Source organism: Oncorhynchus kisutch, linkage group LG26 (genome assembly GCF_002021735.2).
Source record: "Oncorhynchus kisutch isolate 150728-3 linkage group LG26, Okis_V2, whole genome shotgun sequence".
In the NCBI taxonomy this organism is placed as follows: Eukaryota; Metazoa; Chordata; class Actinopteri; order Salmoniformes; family Salmonidae; genus Oncorhynchus; species Oncorhynchus kisutch.
The window spans coordinates 22595229-22619941 of record NC_034199.2 but is presented as its reverse complement, the minus strand read 5'-3'; the positions used below and the strand labels follow the sequence as shown (position 1 = coordinate 22619941).

The window sequence follows — 24713 nt, the reverse complement described above, 5'->3', positions numbered from 1 at the left end:
TGTACTACTGCGCTGACTGTTGTAAATGCATTGTGCATATCTGTATGTGTGGTGTTCATATGGTCATAGCATTAACAAGTGGACACACACACTAAATAAACACATTTCACTCTTTTGGCCATTAGTTGACTAAAGACAGGCAGAGCTGAGGGACCAAGCACATTTTTCCCCACCACACATCCCAGCCAACCACAATGCCTGATTAGAAAAACAAATAGCAACACCAGCATTACCACACTTTTCCAAATCCACCTAGATGGGAGAGGAAAGGCTCTCGAAAGCTAAGCTCAACACGGAGCCGTGAACTCAAACCACAGTGTGAGGGGAGAAGAATGAAAAACAAAATGACAGACAACTTCGAGCTGGGTTTCAAAGCCTTTATTAGGTTCCAGAGAAAATGCTAGTCCATACATAAACTAAATGTCACTTCAAGGTGGAATTTCTGATTGATATTAGTACAAACCAGTGAGGAAAATAAAGAGCATTAAACAATGAGGTGATTTAAGAGGCTAAACATGGTAGGATTCTTCTGGAGGATCAAAACTATTCCTCCCATAATTCAACACACAGTTAGTGTTCTCAACCAAAGGGCAGATTCCATGACACGTCACAATACCAGTCACAATACCAGTCATAATACCAACATGGCGGTGAGGAAAACAAATGATATATATAAAAAAATAAAAAAGGTTGAACACTTTCACTAGTCTCTCATACACACACATCTGTAGACGCGCTTCCGCAAACTACTGGCTATCCCAAACCAGTTAAATGTAATACGACCTCGGTTGACCAGCGTATACAGATGCATGTATGCATTACAGATGTCAGACTAGCAAAATAAAATGTGTGAAAAGAATTTAAACAGTTTTCATACACCAGCCCGTTTTGATCTTTCCAGGTGAGTGTACTTACAGACTGACTACATGTTCACAATGACAGACACACAGGGCTGGAGAGTGAGGGTGGGGCCTAGAGCTGGGCGATATGGACACAAATCCATATTACGATAAATGACTGAATTATCACCATAAAGATGAATAGAATGACAAGTTTAGAACATGAATGTGCACCGGTAAGCCTACTTCTGTATTTTACCAGACCCTTAGAACTACTACTACAACTTTAAAATGTTGTAACTATCAAAAGTAATGTTGGCAATAGCCCATATTAGCAAACTTATTTCATTTCAAACTTCATATTTCTCTAGTATAGGCTACTTGTGGTTATTGATATCAGTAAAATGTCCTCAATAAATGGTCAGTGTTGATAATTTTTGGTTTATCGTCCCAGCTCTATTAGAGTACATTGTGTGTCATACAGCAGGGCCATAACACATCGGTATCTGTGTGTGTGTGTGTGTGTGTGTGTGTGTGTGTGTGTGTGTGTGTGTGAGGGGTGAAGGGGCGAGACGGAATACAAACAGACGATCAGACTGAGGGTTTGTAGCTGTTTGGGATATACACTCCTCAATATCTGAGGACTGAGAGGGATGGACAGATTAGCAGACCATGTTTACCGAACCCCAGCCTAAAAGCCAGGACACGCAGGGGAGGGGTGGGTGGATAACATTCCCCGTTCCCTCCCCTCTTACCGGTACCCGGGACCAGGCTGGGCGTAACCCGAGCCGAAGGGGGGCCGGTTGCGGGCGTAGGGGTTTGACACCCCGGGAGGGGGGGTGACGTTGCTACCGGGGGGAGGGGTGTAGCCGGGACGGGGCTGGTAACCCTGGCCAGGCTGGGGCTGGGAGCCTGGGGGCAGGCTGTAGTTGGCAGGCTGGTTGGCCTGGGAGGTGTAGTTTTGGGGAGGGAAGACCCCTTGGGGGTACTGCTGTGCACCCTGAGGTGGAGGAGCCTGCTGTTGGCCTCCCTGGAAGCCGGGGGCTGGGGTCTGGCCAGGCGCGGGGGCCTGGGAGGTGGGGGCAGGGTAGTTCTGGAAAGTTTGCTGCTGTTGGGGCTGAGGGCCGCCAGGTTGCGGGGCCCCGGGCTGGGGGGTGTATCCTGCTGAGAGAGCGAGACAGAGTTGGGGAGAGAAGTAGAGTATAACTTTTAGTTATTTGATCCATTTCTCATTCATAGCATCATTTGTGTGAAGCTCTGGGCCATTGTCACAAGATTAGCCTGTCCTTCTTGGACCTTTTCTCAAGGAAAGTGTGATGAGGAATGAGTGTCTTACCAGGGTACTGCATGCCATACTGCTGCTGTGGTGCTGGCTGCTGGGGTGGGTATCCACCTGGGGCCTGGTACTGGTACATCTGACCTGGAGAAGGAAGAAAGACATCAGTATGATTGCTGGGGAAGGGAGAAAAAAAAAAAAAAAACACACGGCTAGAAATCGGACAGGATGGGCTTAGTGCAAACAGCTCCAACAACTAGAATTAAAAAAGGATTGGTTCCTTAAAGCCCTGCACCGAGACAACGCGCTATGGCACATCAGTCAGCTGTACAGATCTAAGCTGAACACAAAACTTCGCTCCCTTGCTCGCTCTTACATATACACATTTGGATAGACCAGTGTGTATTGGGTCAAAGCGAGTGTCGTCTGTCTAAACAGGTCTGTGTCAGTGGACAGCCACTTTCCTCACAGCTTTTATTAGCCATGACCTCACGTCTAACTGTGTGTGTGTGTAGTCCGTGTTTTTAAAAAAACAACTGTAGAATTGCATGTCCCCTTAATAACGTGGACTGAGGAGAGAGTTTAAGAGAGTCTGAAAATAAAAAGCAAACTACACTCGCAAAACACTGAAACCGTTGGCCAACTAAAGTTTTCCAGTGAGTCTCACCATGTTCAGCAAACATGTAGTTGGCCAGCAGTGTATTCCCTTTACAAGGCCTGTACCGCACTCCCAGAGCCCCTGGCGAGTAAAGTAGGGCGACGAAGTATTAAAAACACAGAGTAAAAGGATAATGAGAGAAGGCTGGTTTACGGTTCACTGGTTTTTCATGTGCCAGTTAAAGCGGAGCGATGATTTTCCACTCTTAGAGGGGGCTCGTAACAGAGCCCTATGGAACTCCTTTGTGGGGGAATAGGGCCTGGAGATTGGGGCTAGGCTATCAGTAGGCGAATGAAGCAGTCATTTATGTGATAGTGCCAGAAAGATACAACTAAAATTTGCACAGAAACAAACTTGTTCATTACGATAAATAACCAATAATGTCCTTCAAGAAAATGGTGAATTTTTAAAGGAAGTAACTGTACTAATATAGGTGATTGTTGATGGGACAATTGATGGCTACAACTTTTAAAGTAGTAGTTTTAAAGGGGTAATATGAATATTTGTCATTCAATATATTGTTATAATTCTGTCAATTTATTATGTTTTTTTTCTTTTCTTTCTTCCGTATTGCCCAGCTCTCACAACCACCACACCAGGGTTTCCATTAAAAAATAAAAGAAAAAAGTGGTGCCTGACAACGTGTTCTGGAAGATTTCAATTTACTGTCCATTTGAGAAATGTACCAGACCCATATGCACTGGGTGAGTAACCCATTAGAGAGTGTCCACTAACGGTGTTCAGAATGACAGAAAGCACATTTACATTATGGTAATGCCTCTTAACAGAACATGACACTCCTGTAATGAAGCAGACAATAAAACATTTGCCAAAATGCAATTTGTAGGAAATCACCATTCTAAAAACACTGCACCTGATGCCAGCATTATATCACAGATGAAAATCTGTTTGAACCTTAAAAGGGGAACCTAAAGATGCAACAACTAGGATGGGTTGATATGACTAGGATTGTGTCTTCGGCTCCTGGACAACGAAAGAAAGTTGATTAGAAAACCAATAGAACAGGAGAGAAATGAAGTCTTTCAAAAGGCGGCGTGTGGGGCAAAAAGCCTAGCTGATTATTACGTTGCGGCTGTCACTGAAGAGCATCGAAACTGTGTGTGAAGATGTGTCTGGAGTAGAACTTTTAAAGGTTGAGACAAGGTGTGGCGATGAGAGTCTCTCTCCAGAATGCACTCAGCTGTCTCCTGCCAAATCTTGTGCATTCATTGTGGGAATTGTTTGCCCTTTGATTGTTTGTTTTTTAATCAATTTTACCTGTAGTAAATGTACCGTTAATCCTTGTCATCTGGTTACAATCATTTCTGTTAATGCTTTGTATTACTACACTGAACAAAAATAAACGTAATATGCAACAATTTCAAAGATTTTACTGAGTTGCAGTTCATATAATGAAAGCAGTCATTTGAAATAAATTCATGAGGCCTTAATCTATGGATTTCTCATGGCTGGGAATACAGATATGCATCTGTTGGTCACAGATACCTATATATATATATTTTTTTTAAGGGGGTAGATCAGAAAACCAGTCAGTATCTTGTGACCACCATTTGCCTCATGCCTCATGCAGCGCATCTCCCGTGCATTATGCTGAAACATAAGGCGATGGCGGCGGTTTAATGGCAATAGGCCTCAGGATGCCGTTACGGTATCTTTGTACATTCAAATTGCCATCAATAAAATGCAATTGTGTTTGTTGTCCGTAGCTGATACCTGCCCACACCATAACCCCACCACCACAGGGGACACCGTTGCTGACATCAGCAAACCACTCACCATACACAACACCATATCTGCCATGTGCCCAGTACAGTTGAAACTGGTATTAATTTGTGAAGAGCACACTTCTCCAGAGTGCCAGTGGCGAGCACTTGCCCTGTCGGTTACGACGCCGAACTGCAGTCAGGTCAAGACCCTGGTGAGAACAATGAGCACGCAGATGAGCTTCCCTGAGACGGTTTCTGACAATTTGTGCAGAAATTCTTCAGTTGTCTAAACACACAGTTTTCAGCTGTTTGGGTGGCTGGTCTCAGATAATCCCACAGGTGAAGAAGCCAGAAGTGGAGGTCGGTTGGAAGTACTGTCAAATTCTCTAAAACACAGTTGGAGGCGGCATTTGGTAGAGAAATTAACATTACATTATCTGGCAACAGCTCTGGCGGACATTCCTGAAGTCAGCATTTAATTTATTTTTTATTTCACCTTTATTTAACCAGGTAGGCCAGTTGAGAACAATTCTCATTTACAACTGTGACCTTGCCAAGATAGAGCAAAACAGTGTGACAGAGTTACATATGGGATAAACAAACATAGTCAATAACACAATAGAAAAGTCTATATACAGTGTGTGCAAATGTAGTAAGATTAGGGAGGTAAAGCTATAAATAGGCCATAGTTTTGAAATAATTACAATTTAGTAATTAAACACTGGAGTGATAGATGTGCAGAAGATGAAGTGGAGATGCTGGGATGTAGAGTAAAACAACAGTATGGGGATGAGGTAGTTGGGTGGGCTATTTACAGATGGGCTATTTACAGGTGCAATGATCTGTGAGCTGCTCTGACAGCTGATGATTAAAGTTAGTGAGGAAGATAAGTCTCCAGCTTCAGTGATTTTTGCAATTAGTTCCAGTCATTGGCAGCAGAGAACTGGAAGGAAAGGTGGCCAAAGAGGAGTTGGCTTTGGGGATGACCAGTGAAATATACCTGCTGGAGAGAGTGCTATGGCTGGGTGCTGCTATGGTGACCAGTGAGCTGAGATAAGGCGGAGCTTTACCTAGCAAAGAATTATAGATGACCTGGAGCCAGTGGGTTTGGTCGACGAGTATGGACTGAGGGCCAGCCAATGACAGCATATAGGTTGCAGTGGTGGGTAGTATATGGGGCTTTGGTGACAAAACGAATGGCACTGTGATAGACTACATCCAAATTGGTTAAGTAGAGTAGAGGCTATTTTGTAAATGACGTCGCCGAAGTCAAGGAACGGTAAGATGGTCAGTTTTACGAGGTTGTTTGGCAGCATGAGTGAAGGATGCTTTGTGAAATAGGAAGACGATTCTAGATTTAATTTTGGATTGGAGACGCTCAGTGTGAGTCTGGAAGGAGAGTTTAGTCTAACCAGACACCTAGGTATTTGTAGTTGTCCACATATTCTAAGGTCAGAACCATCCAGAGTAGTGAAACTAGACGGGCTGGCGGGTGCGGGCAGCGATCAGTTGAAGAGCAAGTATTTAGTTTTAATCCCTCTAACTTTGAGCATCAGCTGTCAGACAATGACAATTGTACGCTCCCTTGAGACATCTGTGGAATTGTGTTGCGTGATAAAACTGCACATTTTATTGTGGCCTTTGTCCCCAGCACAAGGAGCCCCTGTCTAATGTTTAGAGATGTACGATATCTTGGAATCAGACGATATTAGCAATAAAAAGGCCAACATCGGCCCGATGTCTAGTTTAACGCCGATGTGCAAAACCGATGTCAAAGCTGACGTGCACACCTACATAACGTGCATACCTACATAACGTAGGTAGATGACGTGCATACCTACATAACGTAGGTAGATGACGTGCATACCTACATAACGTAGGTAGATGACGTGCATACCTACATAACGTAGGTAGATGACGTGCATACCTACATAACGTAGGTAGATGACGTGCATACCTACATAACGTAGGTAGATGACGTGCATACCTATAACGTGCATACCTACAACGTAGGTAGATGACGTGCATACCTATAACGTAGGTAGATGACGTGCATACCTATAACGTGCCTACCTACAACGTAGGTAGATGACGTGCATACCTATAACGTAGGTAGATGTTGTAATGACACCATGAAAAATGCAGCGCTACACAGAACAAAAGCAGAAAAATACTAAGCGCTACACTTCCAACTAAACAAGTTCAAGTCGAGCAGTCATTTGAAATAATAAGAACATTTCAGCAAGACAAAGGCAAAATCCATTAACGCCAAGATAATGGAAATCATTGCCCTAGACTATCCTCCGTTCTCTGTCGTGGATGATGTTGGCTTTTGCCGACTGGTCGAGCACCGGTACATGCTACCAAGTAGCCGCTATTTTTCAGATGTGGTTCTACCAGAGTTACACAGTATTGTTGAAACACATCCACGAGCGTCACTGTTATTAGCTTCATGACTGACATTTGGACCAGCGATGTCAGCCCCATGAGCATGTGGAGTCTGACAGCACTGTGGGTCGACGAGGATTTCGAACTGAGGAAAGCTGTATTGCATGCTCAAGAACATGCTGGTTATCATACCGCTGCTGCCATTTGAGAACATGATTGAAACATGAACACACTACTAGCGCCAGTCTAACAACTGACTGGAGAAATAAGCTAATCAACTGCAGCAGACATTACCCTCTGTCATGGCACTGAAACACCCGCTCAACAAAACTGCTGACAGACCGTGGGGTTAATAGGGCTAGGCCCCTATTTTGCTCTATTTTTCTCCACTTCCTGTCTGAATGACGTGCCCGAAGTAAAACTACCTGATGCTCAGGCCCTGAAGCCAGGAGATGCATATAATTGGTAGCATTAGGAAAAAAAAACACTGACATTTGTAGAAAGGTTAAAATAATGTAGGAGAATAACATAATAGATATGGTAGGAGAAAATCCAAAGAAAAACCAACTGGATTTTTTGAGAGACCATGCTCTTCCAATGGAAAGTATAAAGGCATACTGGAAATTAGCTCCCTGGATGCAATTCCTATGGCTTCCACAGCGTGTCAGTAGTCTATGTTCAAGGTTTCTGGCTTGTAACTTCAAAAACAAAGAATATTTATCAGTTTTAGTACAAGGACCCAGTCTTGGAAATTCTTGTTTGCGCGCGCCATGAAGAAAGCAGGTGCTAAAATCGGTTTCCTATTGAACATACTTCTTTCCATAAGAAATATTAGAGATTACATTTTAGGGTGGATTACTCAAAATCGATGGCGCCAAATAAAGACTTTTTGGGATATAAAACAGGATTTTATCTAACAAAACAACACTACATGTTATAGCTGGAACACTTTGGATGACAAATCAGAGGAAGATTTTCAAAAGTAAGTGAATATTTAAATCTCGATTTGTGAATTTATGAAACCTGTGACGGTTGAAAAATATTTTGATGTGGGGCACCGTCCTCAAACAATCGCATGGCATGCTTTTGCTGTAATAGCTACTGTAAATCAGAAAGTGCAGTTAGATTAACAAGAATTTACGCTTTCAACCGATATAAGACACTTATATTTACCTAAACGGTTAATATCCATAATATTTATGATTATTTATTTGAATTGTGCGTTGTCCAGTTTCACTGGAAGTTGTCCCGCTAGCGGGACGCCTAGCCCTAAGATTAAAACGTACAAAAAGCACTCTCTAAGCCTCTTTACTGTGTCGCCACCATGCTCGATGCTAGGTACAAGGACCGCTACTTCGATGCAGACAAGAAACAGGGTTTACATGACATGTTACATGCACAGCTGGAACAGTGAGTGCGCACCAAGGAAGAGAGGCCGCGGACAGAGCTGAAACTTCACTGCTTTACATGTATGATGAAATCCTGGTTGAGAATGAAACTAATGAAAAACAAAACAAGTGAAAGAAATAGACTTTGATTATGTTTTACTGGTAATGGTGACAAATGCCAACAAAATAATTTTGAGTGGGGTGTGTGTGCAACCTTTAACTAGGCAAGTCAGTTAAGAACAAATTATTACTTATAATGACGACCTACCCTGGGCCAATTGTGCGCTGCCTTATGGGACTCCCAATCACAGTCGGATGTGATACAGTCTGGATTCAAACCAGGGACTGTAGTGACCTCATGCTCTGAGATGTAGTGCCTTAGACCGCTGCGTCTGTGTGTGTAACTATTTAACTGTACTAGAATGCTTAAAAAGGATAATTTTTTTTAAAATATTGGTATATCAGTATGGCTAAAAATGTTATATCGGTGCATCCCTAGTAATTATCATGCGGTTTAAATCAGCTTCTTGATATGCCACACGTGTCTGGTGGATGGATTATCTTGGCAAAGTAGAAATGCTCACTAACAGGGTTGTAAAAAAATGTGTACCCACAATTTGAGAGAAAAGGTTTTTGTGGATATGAAACATTTTGGGATCTATTATTTCAGCTCATGAAACCAATACGTAAAAATGTTGCGTTTATATTTTTGTTCAGGATACTTTAGGTGTTTATCTTTCCCAGGTCTGGACCAGATGAATGATCCATGTTTTATTCCTCCACCATTGCTTTTCCCTCAATTATAACGTGATGCAAATTGTGAAAAGCCGCCTATATGATGAAACCAGATATATTGCTCTGAGACAACATCTATGGAGAATGTCAACAGTTCAAATCAGTTACTTCAACAATAAGTTACAACAGGACAGTCAGTCTAAGGTTCACAGGTTAATGAGCCTATAATGAAGGGGGACAACAGCTGTAACCCCAATGTCAACCCCTGTAATGTGAGCACAATGGTGCTCTAGTGAGAATGACAATGTGTGGGTTGGTTGTTTTGGTCTCCTGCCTGCTATCCATCATGCATATTACATAATGTGATGGAGAGACGGATGGGGCTGCCGTCAGGCCTCATTGGCCAGAGGACTTCATCTCTGATCTCTGCTCAGTACATTTAAATCCCAAAGGAAAGAGAAATCACTGGGTCTCTATGGAGAGAGACCGACTGCCTGCACATGTATTCCTTCAACTGAACAGAACACAGCTGGAAAAATCATTCTCTGGAATGCCATTACTTGACTGTAGTTTTAGACTTTTGGGGATGTTTTCAAAAAGGAAAAGATTATATTGGTAGTCTGATAAGGGTCACCGTCTTTACTGAGGTGGGTGAACAGGTGTGCTATAACTCTTTTGGTTGCCCTCTCACCCAGAGAACACTCCTCCCTCTATGGCTGATCATCGTCTGATATGAAAGAGAGCCACTATACATATTCTGCTTATGGATCTTGTTAGTGCCATGTTTGCTTGTATACACAAACCAACCATGTGTTGTCAGAGAAAGAGGGGGAGCTATCTGGCCATCTACCCTCAAAGCACATGTGTCCACGATGACTTTCTGAAGAAGTCTTCTCTGGGCATATTCCCAATGCACCACACCCTTAAATCAACGTGTTCATTCCCAACATGTTGGTAGAAGTGCACTGTTCCTTTGAGACTATTCCTGGTCAACAATACAAATCGGTCTCCATTGTGTTGTGTTGACTTTGTTCATCTATAACCCAGGCACTCAGGGGAGAGAGGAGCAGAGACGGTGTTGAATTTAGGGAACGTTTGGGGATCAAATTATCGTCAGGCACACCATTGGAGTGTTGGGATTGGTGAAGACATGTCCATGCAGCCTGACGAGGCCGTCTGCCCACCAGCTGCAGCCCAGAGTCTGGGAGAACCGGGTGGAGGGACAAGCACAGCGAAGAAAATAGGAGGATGAACCCATGACGACATCCAGAAGAAGCCCTGTCATGACAGGGTTGGACTCAACATCTAAAAGGACAGCCAACCACATGGTAAGCAAGGTCACACTGAACCTAATAACTGCCAATGACCATTATATGACCGTGCGGTCATTGATGGACAAACTAAAAGTGACCAGCACAAAGCGCAAGGGTCTGGAATTTATAGAGAATCACTGAGTTGTAGAAGTAAGAACTAAAGTTACACAGTAATTAATCCTAAGACTCTTATAGGTGTCTTGGCTCTGCTAAACTCAATCCCAACCCCTTGGAGAAGCCTGAACACTGACCGAGCCAAAACCACTGTTCTGGGGAACACGGTCAAACCGTGACCATGTGGAACCGCAGTCTGTGTTCCAGGTGTGGTTTGGAGGTGCTGGTATGGTTCCTCTGAGTCGCAGCTCAACGAGCCTACCGCGTGGATATGTGTGTTCCAGCTGTGGTTTGGATCCCGTGGTGTGGTTGTCTGAGTGCTGCTTGTGGGTCTTTTTGGGTGAAAACGGATAAGTCTCCAGAGATAGAGGCTACGGAGAGCCACAACATAAACAATTGTTTTAAAAGTGCATTCCAATGACAAAACATCCCATCCAAAATAACGAACTCACTAAATAAGAAGACTGACTCGCAACATTTTCCCCTGTCCCCTCCCGTTTCTGTCCATCTCATATACTGAGATGCCAAACCCTAGGACACATGCACCTAGTCATCTGGTAAGAGAGTTAACTCGCCAGCAGGGCACACCTCTGTGTTGATTCCATAACACCATTATGGGAATAGCCAGTAGGTCCTAGAGGAAAAGCTCAGGGAAGGTCTGGTCGGGAAGATTAACACCAAAAACCATTTCCCCCTAAAAACACCACCCCAAAGTAGCTCGCAACTAGAGACGACAGAGGGATGACTGCTTGTTTTTAATTTCCCCACCTCGGTCTGATCTGATCCCTCGCTCATGCATCCCTCCGTTAGAGGGGCCGGAGACTGCGGACATCCCATTTTCCAAGAACTACATGATGTTCATGGTGGAGTGCAGATAGCAGGAGGGGATTCTACATGAAGAGTTGTCTGGCTGACTAAGATGGATGCCAAGCTCATGAACACACTGTTTATACAGTTGATTAAGTTACTTCTGTGAACAGTTTCTCTGTGTCTGTGATATCATGGAATTACTCATTAAATCTAAAATGGGCTTACATACAGTCTTATGTTAGAGACATCATCCACTAAATCACAGCATGCAGAGTGTAACAAAAAATATATACGGTACCGGATTCAGGACTGGGGAACTGGCCAATCCAAGTACAGCATCTAGCCATCACCAAGTCAGTTAGAGTTCTGCTGCATCAATGGCATTACATCCCCTACCAAGATGGCAGTTCCACTTCATTCCAACAGCTTGACAAACAATGAATACAAGTAGGGCAATCTATTCCTCCTGTTTGTGGTTGTAGACAAGCCCGAGCAGTGAACATCTGGGTTAAACCATTGTGAAACTGACTCACCCATAAAGTTATAAATGTCTGTGATGAGGTGAAAATAGAGCAAAAAACAACAGCGGTGATAGTGACTGGGAGTAGTGACAACTCTACTGGGGCAGAACGGTCCAATGCTGCCACGCAAGAGAAGTGTTTTCCACAACACACTGACTGGGTCAAGGCTGCGCTTAGGCAATGCACGGGTCTAGGCTCAGTTTAAAGAACAAACTGAAATGGGGTAGCTTGGGCCAAATTCATTCTCCTGTTTCGACAGGACAAAGCAACAGAGTCAACGCACGCACACACACTTTTTAGGAGTCTCAGTGGACCCCAGGTATTTGGAGGTGCTAAACCACCCACACTGATAATCTCTCCCTCTCAGAGGTCATAAACAGCTATTACAACCCCCCCCCCCCACTCACTTAAGTTGTCATGGTTTTGTGATGTGTTTCCAGGGACATAAACAGCCATTAAACCCACTTTATTTACAGACACCACAAGTGTTGTACTCTCCTACTGCACAATTCCTCAGATCACACCGTTTCCTACATATATTCACTCATGCAGAGCTGTGGCGTGTCTGCATACGAGTTTCATGGTCATTCAGAATGTGTGTTTTGTATGTGTTCCTAACCGTCCATGGCTGCTGGGGGTCCCTGCTGTACCCCTGCATAGGGGGCCTGTGGCTGGGGGGGTACCCCGGGCTGGGGGGCGGCAGACGAGGATGAGGCAATGCTGTCTGGAGTACCTGACCGCTCCTCAGCCAAGACACCTGGGGGGGCTAGATAAGAGATAGCGAAAGGGTATGTGAAAAATAAAACAAAGGTGGATAGTGAGGGTAAGGTGTGTGACAATGTAGTCAGAAGACTGCATAGAAAGTACAAACAAAGCGGGAAAAATAAATAAATTGCAAGGCAACGATGGAATTACCTGGGACCTGGTCCTCACTCAGGCCGAAGGCAGAGATGACGTTCTTGCTGACCTCGCCCTGGTTCTTCAGTGGGTCGAAGGCTGACATGCTAGCCGCGCTGACTGGGACCGGGGCCTGCTTCATTGCTGCCTCTGCTGCTGCCACCGCCCTCCCCTCATGTCTATCCACCAAGTCTGGAGAGAGGGAGTGGAAGGTAGTGGAGAGAGAAAAGGAGAGAGCGACACGTGTCAACACACAATCACAAAAAAGACATGGACAAAGACGCTAGAGAAGCACACACACCTCAGTTTGAGGCAGAGAGAGTTGTTCATAAATTGTTCAATGAGTAACGATATTTGAACTGTCAAACCACTGCGTAAGTGGGGCTTACGAGGGGCTTTAATGGGTGTATTATCCTAACCCTGGGTTAAGGATGTTACCACACCAAAGAAACACCTTGTAAAAAAAATAAAAATAAAAATAAACTTTTACACACTTCTCTCCACTACGCCTCGGATAAACAAATCCACCTGTTGCCGTCCGCCACACGCCAGCAAGCTAACAACGCTGATGCAAGGCATCCTGGAAAACTGCCCCTGGCATAAAGACTCAGTCATGGACACTCTTACTGACAGTTGTGGCTGCTTTGTGTGATGTATTGTGGTCTCTACCTTCTTGCCTTTTGCGCTGTTGTCTGTAACCAATAATGTTTGTACCATGTGTTGTGTTGCTGCCATGCTGTGTTGTCATGTTGTGTTGCTGCCATGCTGTGTTGTCATCTTAGGTCTCTTTATGTAGTGTTGTCTCTTGTCGTGATGTGTGTTTGGTCCTATATTCATATTTTATTTTTAATCCCAGCCCCCGTCCTCGCTGGAGGCCTTTTGGTAGGCCGTCATTGTAAATAAGAATTTGTTCTTAATTGACTTGCCTAGTTAAAAAATATTTAAAAACATGGGGCAGGTGTGGAATGTGATTGGTCCACTGGATTAGAAGTGAAAGATGGTTTGTCCTCCTTCCAAAACATCTCTTTCAGAGAGAAATTAATAAACTGATAAAAAACAACCAGCCTGTAGCTGTTGGTATTTCATAATGCACAAATATGCTAGATGTGTGCATGTCTGTATTACATTAAATGATGTAAAACACACGTCACACTAGCAAACAGATAGGGGTGTGCATGTGTGTACCTACCCCGGTCTGGTGCTGATGCAGCCAGGCCAGGTTCTGAGGGGGGCTCGAGGCTGTCCAGAAGACTGTTGACTTTGTTTCTGAGCTCAATGAGCTCCCTGCGCAGATACTTCACCTGACTGGACTCCAGAGGTCTCGGCTGACCATTCACTGTCGGGGGGAAAGAGTGAGAGATGATATTTCAACATCAATACATTTCAAATGCTGAATGTGGCACCTCGGTATGGAACTTCAAGATGTGGGAGAAGGAGGTGAGGGTGAAGGGGGGGGGGGGGGGGGCACTTCCATCTCTCTCCATCCACACAACAGCACTCCAGAGCCATGGAAGACAGTGATGGAGTAATCTCCCCCAGACAGCCCTCCTGATCACTGTAACAGATGAGTCTTGAGGTCTGTACATTTATGGTCCTGCGTGAGTCAAGTCAATTCCAGACTAGAGCAAACTAGATTAAACCAGACCAGGGGTTGGGGTCCAGACCAAATCAAACGAGCTAGGAACCGAGCAGCAGGCCTGTTCTGGGTAAGTAGGATTAACAGACTGTGATGTTCAGCTATGGAGCCAGGAACAACATGGCACCCGAACAAACCAACAACCATTATTACTATTATATTATTACTGGTCCCCCCCATCTCTCATAAACCTTGTCCCGTTAAAATCAAATGTAGGCTGTGTCATTGTCTTTAGTAAACACATTACTTCTGTTACACGCAGACATTTGCAGTCTGATAAGTCAGCATGCCTGCAGGTGTGTGTGTGTGTGTGTGTGTGGTGGGGGATTCCCAGTGTCTTTGTGAGCACAGACTCCCAAGCGTGGGAGAGATCTGTAGCTTCTTGCCAGTGAGGAATCCTGCGGTTTGGACACACCAGCCCTCAGCAACACAATCTCTCACATAACTGTCCATGTATTCTGTTATTTATGTGTGCGTTTATGCCGTGCACCTGTCCTGTTAGTGGCGGGTCACAAGGGGGTAGACCGCAGACAGACAGACACTAGGGACGTTTCTTGGACATAGAGCCCCAGACATCTGCAGTCTCAGAGAGGACTAGTAGTCCCCTGGTTCCACCACCACAACACTGGGTCAGATGTCAAAGTACATAGCACAGAAAATGTGGAGTCATGTCTCCATGAAATAACAACTATATAACAGCTGTTAGCACCATCTATCTGTAATATATACCCTGTGTTCTTAAGCAAACTCATAAATTAACTACTCTGATGTTGACATGAGGTCAGATATGGTTAGGCCAGACAGATCCAGCCAGGTCATGGTCAATGAGAGCGGGTTAAATGGCAACGTACTAGGAAGTACTAGGTTATTCAACAGCTCTTTCCTAGAGAGGAGCCAGGTAATACCGTTAACAGGCAGCATGCTGTAGTGATATACAGGATATGGCAATTAAATCATCTAGGAAAAATAAACAAAGGCTACTATGCATGACAAGAGTGATGAACAGTGCTGACAGTGGCTACAGTCTGGGCCTTGAAGATGCTTGAGTACAGTTCTGCTGCTCACTGGGTCTGTTATGATGTTAGCTCTGTGTGTGGGTGTGTTAGAGTGAATGAGACAGAACGTTTAACTGTGTGTGTGTTTGCTGGCCATGTGCCTAGTGATGGGATATAGGGCTGGGCGATATCAAATTAATTTGAATGCATGTTATTTGGAACATGATACAGGCATGTTCCAAATGCCTGTATCACAAGAATCTAGGTTGAGCGTTCTGTCTCCTTGTGCACCTTCCCAACCGCACACTGACACCAAGCCCCTCCCCCTGCCACTCACAACAACTTCTTCCTCTGACAACAAGCAGTTTAAACTCACTATTTGCATTTGGAGGTATGGTCCAATAGAATTGGTCATTTGGGAACAAACTCTTAGACATGATTTTATTGTAATCAGCTAGGTTTCCATCCCACTGGCATGCAAATATTCTACATTTTATATTGATAAAATCACAAATTACTTTTAGAAGAAGGCTGTAACCTATCAAAATGTGGAAAAAGTCAAGGGGTCTGAATACTTTCCGAATGCACCGTATATATAGTGAATCTGCCTTAAGTTTGAGAAGATAATATATTTTTTGCCCATACTGCCCAGCCCTAGATGGATCCCTGTCTAGTGCTAAACACCACAGCATACATCTGGGCCTGAGAGACTAGAGGAACCATGTATCATCTCAATGAGTCCCAGTGCTGCTCTATAGAGGCCTTACAGGCTGCCATTGCACCACAATCCTCATCAGCACTGCCTGGACGGGGATGGACTTAGCAGACAATTACAATAAGAGTGATAATTCAACAGAAGAGGGCGTCCGTCCCTCATATGAGCCTCATCTCTAGAAGGCCAGAGGTGCTAAATCAGCACACAGGAACCTCACAGGGACAATGTGGTGCAGAGGGCTGAATGGGGGTGAGAGAGAGTTATAGGGGCACAGAGGACAGAGAATATGGTCCAGGGATATCATGGAAAAGAAAAAGGAGAGCCACTCTAGGAGCTCAGATGCAATCATTTAATAACCAAACCACCAACGTGTCGACCCTGATGAAGACAGCTTGTCTGTTGAAACGTTGGTTATTAAATTATTGCATCCGAGCTCCTAGTGTGCGGCTCTCCTTTTCCTTTCCAAGTGTTCTACTCCGCTAGCCAACACTTCCGCTAAACAGGTGTGCGTGTCTTTCGCCTCCAGGGATATCATGGGACATGGTCAGTTGGTACCAGCAGGGGGAAGAAAAAAAAAATCTGCCACACGTAGAACTCTGGTTTGACACACAACCCCATATGACCCAAACCAGAGGAAGGCTGTAGCTCTGTTCAGAAGTAGTGCACGATATGGGTGTCAGGTAGCCTAGAGGTTAGAGTTACGACAGTAACCGAAGGGTCACTAATTTAAATCCCTGAGGGAACAAGGTGAAACATTTTCGAACATTCGGTCAATGAGCCCTTGAGCAAGGCTCATAACACTAATTTCTCCAGGGTTGCCGTTGATAATGGCAGATCCTGGCCGTGAGCCCACTCTCCCAGGGTTTCTCAGGGAGTGGGATACGCAAATAAATTGTTCTAAGTAACACATGCCTATTAATACACACATGTACATGTGAGAAATAGGGCAATTATAAGCACCCACCAAATGATTATAACTATTTATATGGGAAACAGGGTGTCATTTGAGATGACTCAACACCTGGACCATGACAGACAGAGAAAAGCACTGTCCAACACTACAGGAGACCATCAAATCTCACATAGGAGAGTGAAAATCCTTTTAGAATTCCCTTAACATTAGTGGAATTCTACAGACAGAATCCCAGAACCCTGTGTGTGTGTGTGTAACATTTAGCAGAGACCCAGGGGGTCAGGAGAAGATCCTGTAGAGACACAGCCCACCGGGAGGATCCCACTCTTCCCTCCTGCTTCCAATCCTGGCACACGTCTGGAAATATGGGATCCATGTAGGGTCACGACTGTGGCGCATGCTGACGCTCTGGGTCTCGGGATGGAGTAAAAAAATAAATTGTCATGACGTTGCCGTCTTTGGGTACAGCGAGCACCATCCCCCGCTCTCTGCTCCTTCAATCAGGCTGCTGTGGTCAGTGAGGTTGTAAATTCCTAGGGAAGACCCTGCCTCATGGCCACACAGTATAGAGATAGAGTGAAGCTTCATAGAGAACAAAGGAATTTTTTCTACCTCACAGAACTTGAGGTCTGAATAACATTTACGTTCCTGGAGAAAGTATTAAAAATGGGTGAAGAATCCAGCTACGAACTGGTCCGTTTGTTACAACTTGGGGAAGCTCATGGGAGATGGTGCGGCCACATTAACCATAACGCTGTTTATATAATAGCCTCATATGAGGTTTACATCTAATCGTTGTATAAGATGAATGAGTGTGTATGATACGGTTTATACAATTGTGTAATGTGATTTTGGACTGTTTAATGAAGGAAACTCCAAATTCCCTTTTGAGTTGAACTAAATCAGAGGACCGCCCACGAGCCCAGTTAGGGTCAGGCATCCTGGGACAGCCCCTTTTCTGCAATTCCAAATAAAATCCCAATCTTGAGAATTCCTCAAGTAGACCATGTTTCTCTCAATCACGAGAGGACAAAGGTTGCTGACCATTGCTGAATCTTTTAACCATACCACGTGGTTAAACTTTTAGACTATCGATACCGACAGAATAAGAACAAGTCTTTGATATTAATTACTAGTCTGCAGCTAGGAATTCGGTATCATTGAACGCGAAGAACGACAACTGCCGAAACATCCACATTCTCCTATCATTTCTTGTAACCATATTTACTTTGTTGTGTTTATGAATTTCTGTGAATTACTTAGTAATAAATAAAATCATTTAAGACAATTGATGTATGGATGACTCAGTGAAGACTGGGTTCGTGCAGATAACCAACAATTTACGATGTTTGGAATGAGACTAACGTGAGGTAAAGTAAATAATTTATTCATCAGAAGGCTATTGATCAGATATGAAAATATCTGAAAGGTTATATTGGGAAATTAGAACTTTGTAATCTGAATATTTTCCTTGGTGCCCCGACTTCCTAGTTAATTACAGTTACATGATTAATCAGTTTGATCGCGTAATAATAATTACAGAGAATCTTTGATAAAAACTAAGTCTTCAATTTAATGATCGTAAAGACACGACAAAATAAATCCCCAAACATTTATTTTTCTTTTCCTTCATTCTGTCTGTCTTTGCTGCCACTCCCTATCTATCTAATAATAGCAGGGACAGTTCAGGGACACTGTACTGCAGTATAATTGGGAGCAGAACACATGAAATAACATAATGAGGTCTGACAGCATTGGAGATGAGCGGGAACAGAGGTGTGTGTAAACGGTAACACACATCTGCACTGTAAAACAAAGGTGGATCCATAACACCTGGCCAGTGTACAATTCTGTGTAATGGACCCACAGCTAGACCACACCTGAAGTCTCTCATACACACGAGGGCATCATGATGATTAGGCCTAAAGCAGTAAAGCCAGCATAACTCTCCCTTTGACCTACAGTGTTCTGTTGAAAAACCACAAGCTAATCGTCAATCCATCCATCATCCTCTGCAGAACACACTCTTAAAATGGGTTGACACCCAACCATGGAACGCAAGCTGGAGCTTGACCTCTGAGGGACATGTGAAAACAGACAATTTCACAAGTATAGCTTGGTGCCTCTACGACCCAAGCAGCAGCACATCGATGCCGGCCTTGGGACGATACCAGCATGAGAGAACGAGTGTCAAGGGGGTCGAAGCAGGAGTGTCGGGTTCAATGTCAAAATATGAGACTAGACTGCCTCCCAGTGGCTTGTTAATGTACACGAACCACAAAACTATTGGAGAGGGGGGGGGGGGCTGTTGGAACATAAGTCAGCATGAGTATTCAAGTTGCTACAAAGGAAATAAGTTCTTTATACTACGGTACCATAATGACTAGAATAACAGAATGAACCAACTTTCATTTCTAACGGGACAAATCAAGTTTGTTTGATTATTACAAGATGGGCGTGCTTGGCACAGCAGCACATAGGGCTATACTAAAAAAGAGAGGGATGGTTATGTATGTGTATGATGATATCTTACCAAACAGAGTGAGTTTCAGTATCCTACTGCACTGGATGGCAAAGGAGAGATCCGAGCTGTCGAAAATAGTAATGAGGTCATCATCTGCAGGAAGAGAAGAGAGCAGCATCAGAATCAGGTCACATTCCAATCCTTTTTTCCACCATTTCTTGAGATAATGGCTATTCTGAAATGGCTGAATAGGTGAAACCTGTGTGACCTCTACAATTATGGAGGAAGATTACTGTAAAAAGGGGAGGATAGGGGGGATGCATTCTCAAGTGTTTGAAAGAGAACATCTGTTTCCATTACCAGCTGGAAACTAAATGTTGAGGGGTCAGATGACATCTAGCTAACACAATGGTGATAATACAACTTAATCCAGTGCTGGTCTAGAGCAGCACAGCTTACCTTCGTCCTTGTATTTGATGGTGACCTCATCGTTGCTCTGCAGCTTGCCCCTGAAGACGCGCTGCATCATCAGCACCAGCTCGTCATAGGTGATGTCCTCGTTGTGGATGGGTATGCGTCTGATGTCATCGCCCAGCTGAGCCTTGATGATCAGTTTGCCGCTCAGGTCCAGCTGTCCGTTCATGGTGCCGTCCGCCCTCTACTGCTCCCACTGCTGGGGGGGGGGGGGGGGCATAAGAGATTTAACACACCTAGAGCATGGCTGGGGGGGGGCATAAGAGATTTAACACACCTAGAGCATGGCTGGGGGGGGCATAAGAGATTTAACACACCTAGAGCTTGCGGAGGATCATGTAAGTTGGATTATGGTGTCTTATTATATCACTATGAACCCTAATAGCGTCAACAGGGCTTATTTTTTTATCCCTCTTAAAATGTTGGGACTTTGTCAGGCAACTAGATTGCGACAAAAAACAATTTCTCATATAATCAGATTTGGCCCTTAGGTGGCGTGGCAGCCACTAACATTTAAATAGATATTTAGCTTCCAGTCAATATCTCTATACCAGGTCGAGAGTCATCTTCCAGATGCAATGGGAACGAGGTAGGGATGGGCGGGATCCAGTCTCTGTACCATACCGGTGTACATACCGGTGTATACGGTTTACCGATTGTTCACACAACAGGCTCCATTTTTTTGGGACACTAAACAATTTAGGCAACAGGGATCTTGATCCAGGAGGGTTTGAATGTCTCTGCTGTAACTAATAAGCTTGATATCCAGCCACTTGGCTAACAAGTTAGCAAACCAAATGCATAGCTGGAGCTGAATGTAACGCCTCGTAGATTTCTTATAGTTATAGGCATGTACCAAATAAAGTTCAATGGGTTTCCATTGGATTTTTAACTCTACTGATGGTTCTGACATTGATATTTGTATTATATAGCGCGTGTGCCCATTCCATTATTGGCACATGCACTCCAGCCAACAGTATACAGATACTGTATCTGCACGCTGTTGGCTATAGCACACGAATGGCCTACATTATGAGATTAAATTGGATAAAAGAGCAAGATTGTTTTATTAGTCAAATGGCAGCAAGGTATCGATGGTCACGTCATCAGAATAATACACTCAGTGTTTATTGGAAAGGAGCGTCAAACTCATCACCTTGCACTTTCACCACCATGTGAAGTTCATCATAACTTATTTCATCTGTAGTCTAATAAACTGCATGCTTTCCCAACGTGTCGTAGGGGTAGCAGACAGGATGTCATCGCGTGACTCCAAGTTTACTTCGATATTATCAATATTAGCGCGTTAAAACTTCTTAGGGATAGAACCCTTTTTTCCAATAAATGACATACCCAAATCTAACTGTCTATAGCGCAGGCCATGAAGCAAGGATATGCATATTCTTGGTACCATTTTAAAAAGGAAACACTGAAGTTTGTGGAAAAGTGAATTGAATGTAGGAGAATATAACACAATACATCTGGTAGAAGAAAATACAAAGGGGGAAAAAAATGAAGTATTTTTCTACCACCATCTTTGAAATGCAAGAGAAAAGGTCAAAGTAATAACAGTCACTCTGGTTGTAATTCTGATAGTGTCCACAAGATGGCAGCAGTGTATGTGCAAAGTTTCAGATGGATAACTTGAAAAATGAGTGAACAACAAGACTGTGAAGTCCCCAGGTACATTTGGGCAAATCGTGAAGGAGACATTTGCATTCATATTCAATTTTTTTGCAAGAATATCATCAAATCTGTATACTTGGACTTTGATTTAGTTTTCCAAGTATTAGTATCCATATTATAAGTTCAACATTTGCAAAATAACCCGTTTTCATAACTTCATAACTCAAAATCCTTATAATTTTTGTCCAAAATTAAGGCATGCTGTTGTACAAGGTTAGTAGCTACATTTTACGACATATACATGGTTTCTGGATACTCCCGTAAAGCTATCTAGCTAGCTTTGTTTGACCCCAATTGGTGCTTACTTGACAAAGAAAGTCGTTCAAATGATGGCCGCCCGCGTCATCGGCGTGCCATGAAGGCATCGCTCTCAGACCAAATATGGTGTCCTATAGGATATACTAAACCACTAATTAAGAATAGATACGAATGTGATTTGACTCGTTGAAACAACGTTTAGGGTAAGATTTTCACAGATTCATTTCTTAGAAAATTGAACAAGTGGAAATACAAAATCGATCGTGCATGCTATATGGATCTTTTTAGGACATGAAAAATGATTTTATCTCTGGGACCCTTTGGATGATAAATCAGAGCAAGATTTCAGAATGTAAGTACACATTTCACCCTCAGAGGTGAATTTATCAAACCTATCGCAAAGAGAGAAAAAAGTGTTTTATTGTTAGGAGCTCTCCTCAAACAATAGTAATAGCTACTGCAAATTGGACAGTGCAGTTACATTAACAATAATTTAAGCTTTCAGCCGATATAAGACACTTATATGTACCGACATGTTGTCTCTCTAAAATCTGTAATCTTGACATAACGCGCTGCATGATTTACAACTGTCCCGATGACGGAAGGCCGATCCTTGAGAATTAAAGCATTTCGACCGACATTTCTCTGATATCAACACAAAAATATCCCACATCAGGCCTGATTACATTTTTTATCCAACATGTACTTTACTCACATAAAAAGGAAACCATATTAGTGACCATGTACTTTCAATGGCAGTTCTTACTTTCATAATTTTGCCACAAGAGGAATTGTGCTGATTTCCAGTATATAGTAAGCCCCACCCTGCTATAAATGTGGGAACATTAAAAAAAACATATGCTTATTTTGGGGAATGTAAACCATTTACTTGTGTTACAAAAGGTGATTAAAATAAAGTGTCAATGCTTGATTGAAAAGACAGTCTATAATTACCAATTTGGGGTAAAAAAATAAAAATACCTCCGTTGGTGCCTTTAGGGTTAAGGAAAGAGGGGGAGGGCATAACAATAACAGGCACCTATGATGCAAATAAGCCACTCTACACTAAAGGACTACCGTCATATAGATGATTAGTAAGCCAACAAAACAACCATTGAAAAACTTAAGCATCACCACATTTTTTTTAAATCCTTCAGATACAGACAAAGTGCTTGGACCATGGAAGAATGGTGTTATCATTAATCAACCTTGGATTCACTCATCTTTACCTTTGTATGGCAAACAACACGTCACTGCCCTTTACGACATTGCTCAAGTGCTACTATATAGTTTACAGTTTCACTCTGCTTCCAAAGTCTAAGGTTCAAGTACAACAGCCTGAGCTAGCCTGAGAGCTAGCCTGAGCTGTCAGTCTGGTTCAACAAGACTTTGGCCTCTAGGCCTAGTACTGTAACTTTCCTTGAAAGAGGGAATTACCAGAATGTGTAGATTAGATTATGGAACACTGCTGTTTAATGTCGTTAGAATAAAATACCGGCTAGCTAGCTAATCAGATGAACAGATTAGATTAGGATAAACAATCTATTCCCTATCCAGTCCACTCTAAAATGAGCCTATCGAGAAAATAGTTACATTAGTTTCAAATCGCGTGAACCAGCAACAACTTGTTGGTCTGGCCAGCAGTGGCTAGCAAACTAGAGCTAACAGTACAGTATCTAGCTAGCTAAATTAAATTACCAACAATAATGTGTCAAACAAGGTTAGTTAAGATGACCTACAAATAGACTTAGCTAGCTAATAGTTATGTTATCGAGGACAACATAATACGGCTTGTAACATTACATAAATCATTCAGTTATAGTACTAGTTAATGAAAGGGCGAGGTTCAGGATTGCAGTTTGTAGTCTTGTCTGAGATTCAATATAGCTAGCTTGCTAACTTAGCGAGTTTATTGACATTACAACGAACTGCCAACTCAAAATTAGTTGTACTGGCAATATTTATAACCTAGATAGCTAACTAATTGTATCGTTAATACGTGTCGAAAGGAAAGTAACTGGTATGCAAGCCAAGTTGTATCATAAACATAACCAGGCCATTTTCCTGTGTCACTGACAGGATGTAGAACCCTGCCAAATACAGACCCATTCAACACTCCCATTCGTGGTTATAATGTTGACTTCCTGCTAAATATTTATCCAAAATGAACATTCTTACCGGCGTCAAAGAACGCATGTTCATCGACTTAATTTAACACAAACACACAATTTCATTGTATTTCTATCATCATGTAGCAATAAAATGGAATTGCACTTCTACCATCAAATAAATTAGGCTATAAAAACAACAACCCCGATGCTAGCATCAATCGTTAGCATAGCTAACGTTTAGAATCTGATTCATGTTGTCAACATACATATTAGGAATATTTAAAATAAAAAACAAGTATATGAATCCCACCTGTAAATGGACGTCTTGATCCCGCGATGGTATCGGTGGTTCTGGCAAGACCGTGTCAGGCAAAATCTGTTACCTGGGCTGGCAAACACAGAAACCCAGCTTCACATCAGGAAGTCTGTCCGCTTGTCGACGTCAACCTGTACGTGGCATACAGCGGAAGGCGCAGTCGCAGCGGCTTGACTGTTTGACACGTTTGACAGTGACATTTGAGGGAAATCAGCAGATTTTTTTCTGCATAGGCGCAGGTTGAGAAATTGAGTTTTATATTATAAATGTGTGTCTCTGTGTGACTGATTACCTCTGGACTGTGTTTTGCAGGTCGTTATTTTCATTTCAAAGGTTGCAGTGACACACAGTACAAGTAAAACGTTTGGACTCCTACTTATTCAAGGGGTTTTCTTTATTTTACTATTTTCTACATTGTAGAATAATAGTGATGACATCAAAACTATGAAATAACACATATGGAATCATGTAGTAACCAA

At 43.1% G+C, this 24713-nt stretch overlaps 1 protein-coding gene across 6 annotated transcripts; it reads right to left on the bottom strand.

The window, feature by feature from the left end:
- Window positions 1-363: 363 nt before the first annotated feature.
- On the bottom strand, window positions 364-24408 carry tfg (trafficking from ER to golgi regulator). Of its 6 annotated transcripts, none has more exons than XM_031806266.1 (8): window positions 24229-24407; window positions 19849-20059; window positions 19459-19542; window positions 13856-14002; window positions 12685-12858; window positions 12389-12535; window positions 2176-2259; window positions 364-2000 (listed from the first exon to the last, which is right to left on the bottom strand). In XM_031806266.1, the coding sequence occupies exons 2-8, from the start codon at window positions 20030-20032 to the stop codon at window positions 1591-1593; spliced, it is 1230 nt and encodes a 409-aa protein (XP_031662126.1). In that variant the 5' UTR covers window positions 20033-20059; window positions 24229-24407; the 3' UTR covers window positions 364-1590. The 6 variants fall into 6 exon arrangements, with proteins under 6 accessions (XP_031662126.1, XP_020317361.1, XP_020317363.1 ...); XM_020461772.2 differs by having other exon boundaries at window positions 364-2003; window positions 19849-20062; window positions 24229-24406; XM_020461774.2 differs by having other exon boundaries at window positions 19849-20062; window positions 24229-24406.
- Between the last annotated feature and the right edge of the window lie 305 nt (window positions 24409-24713).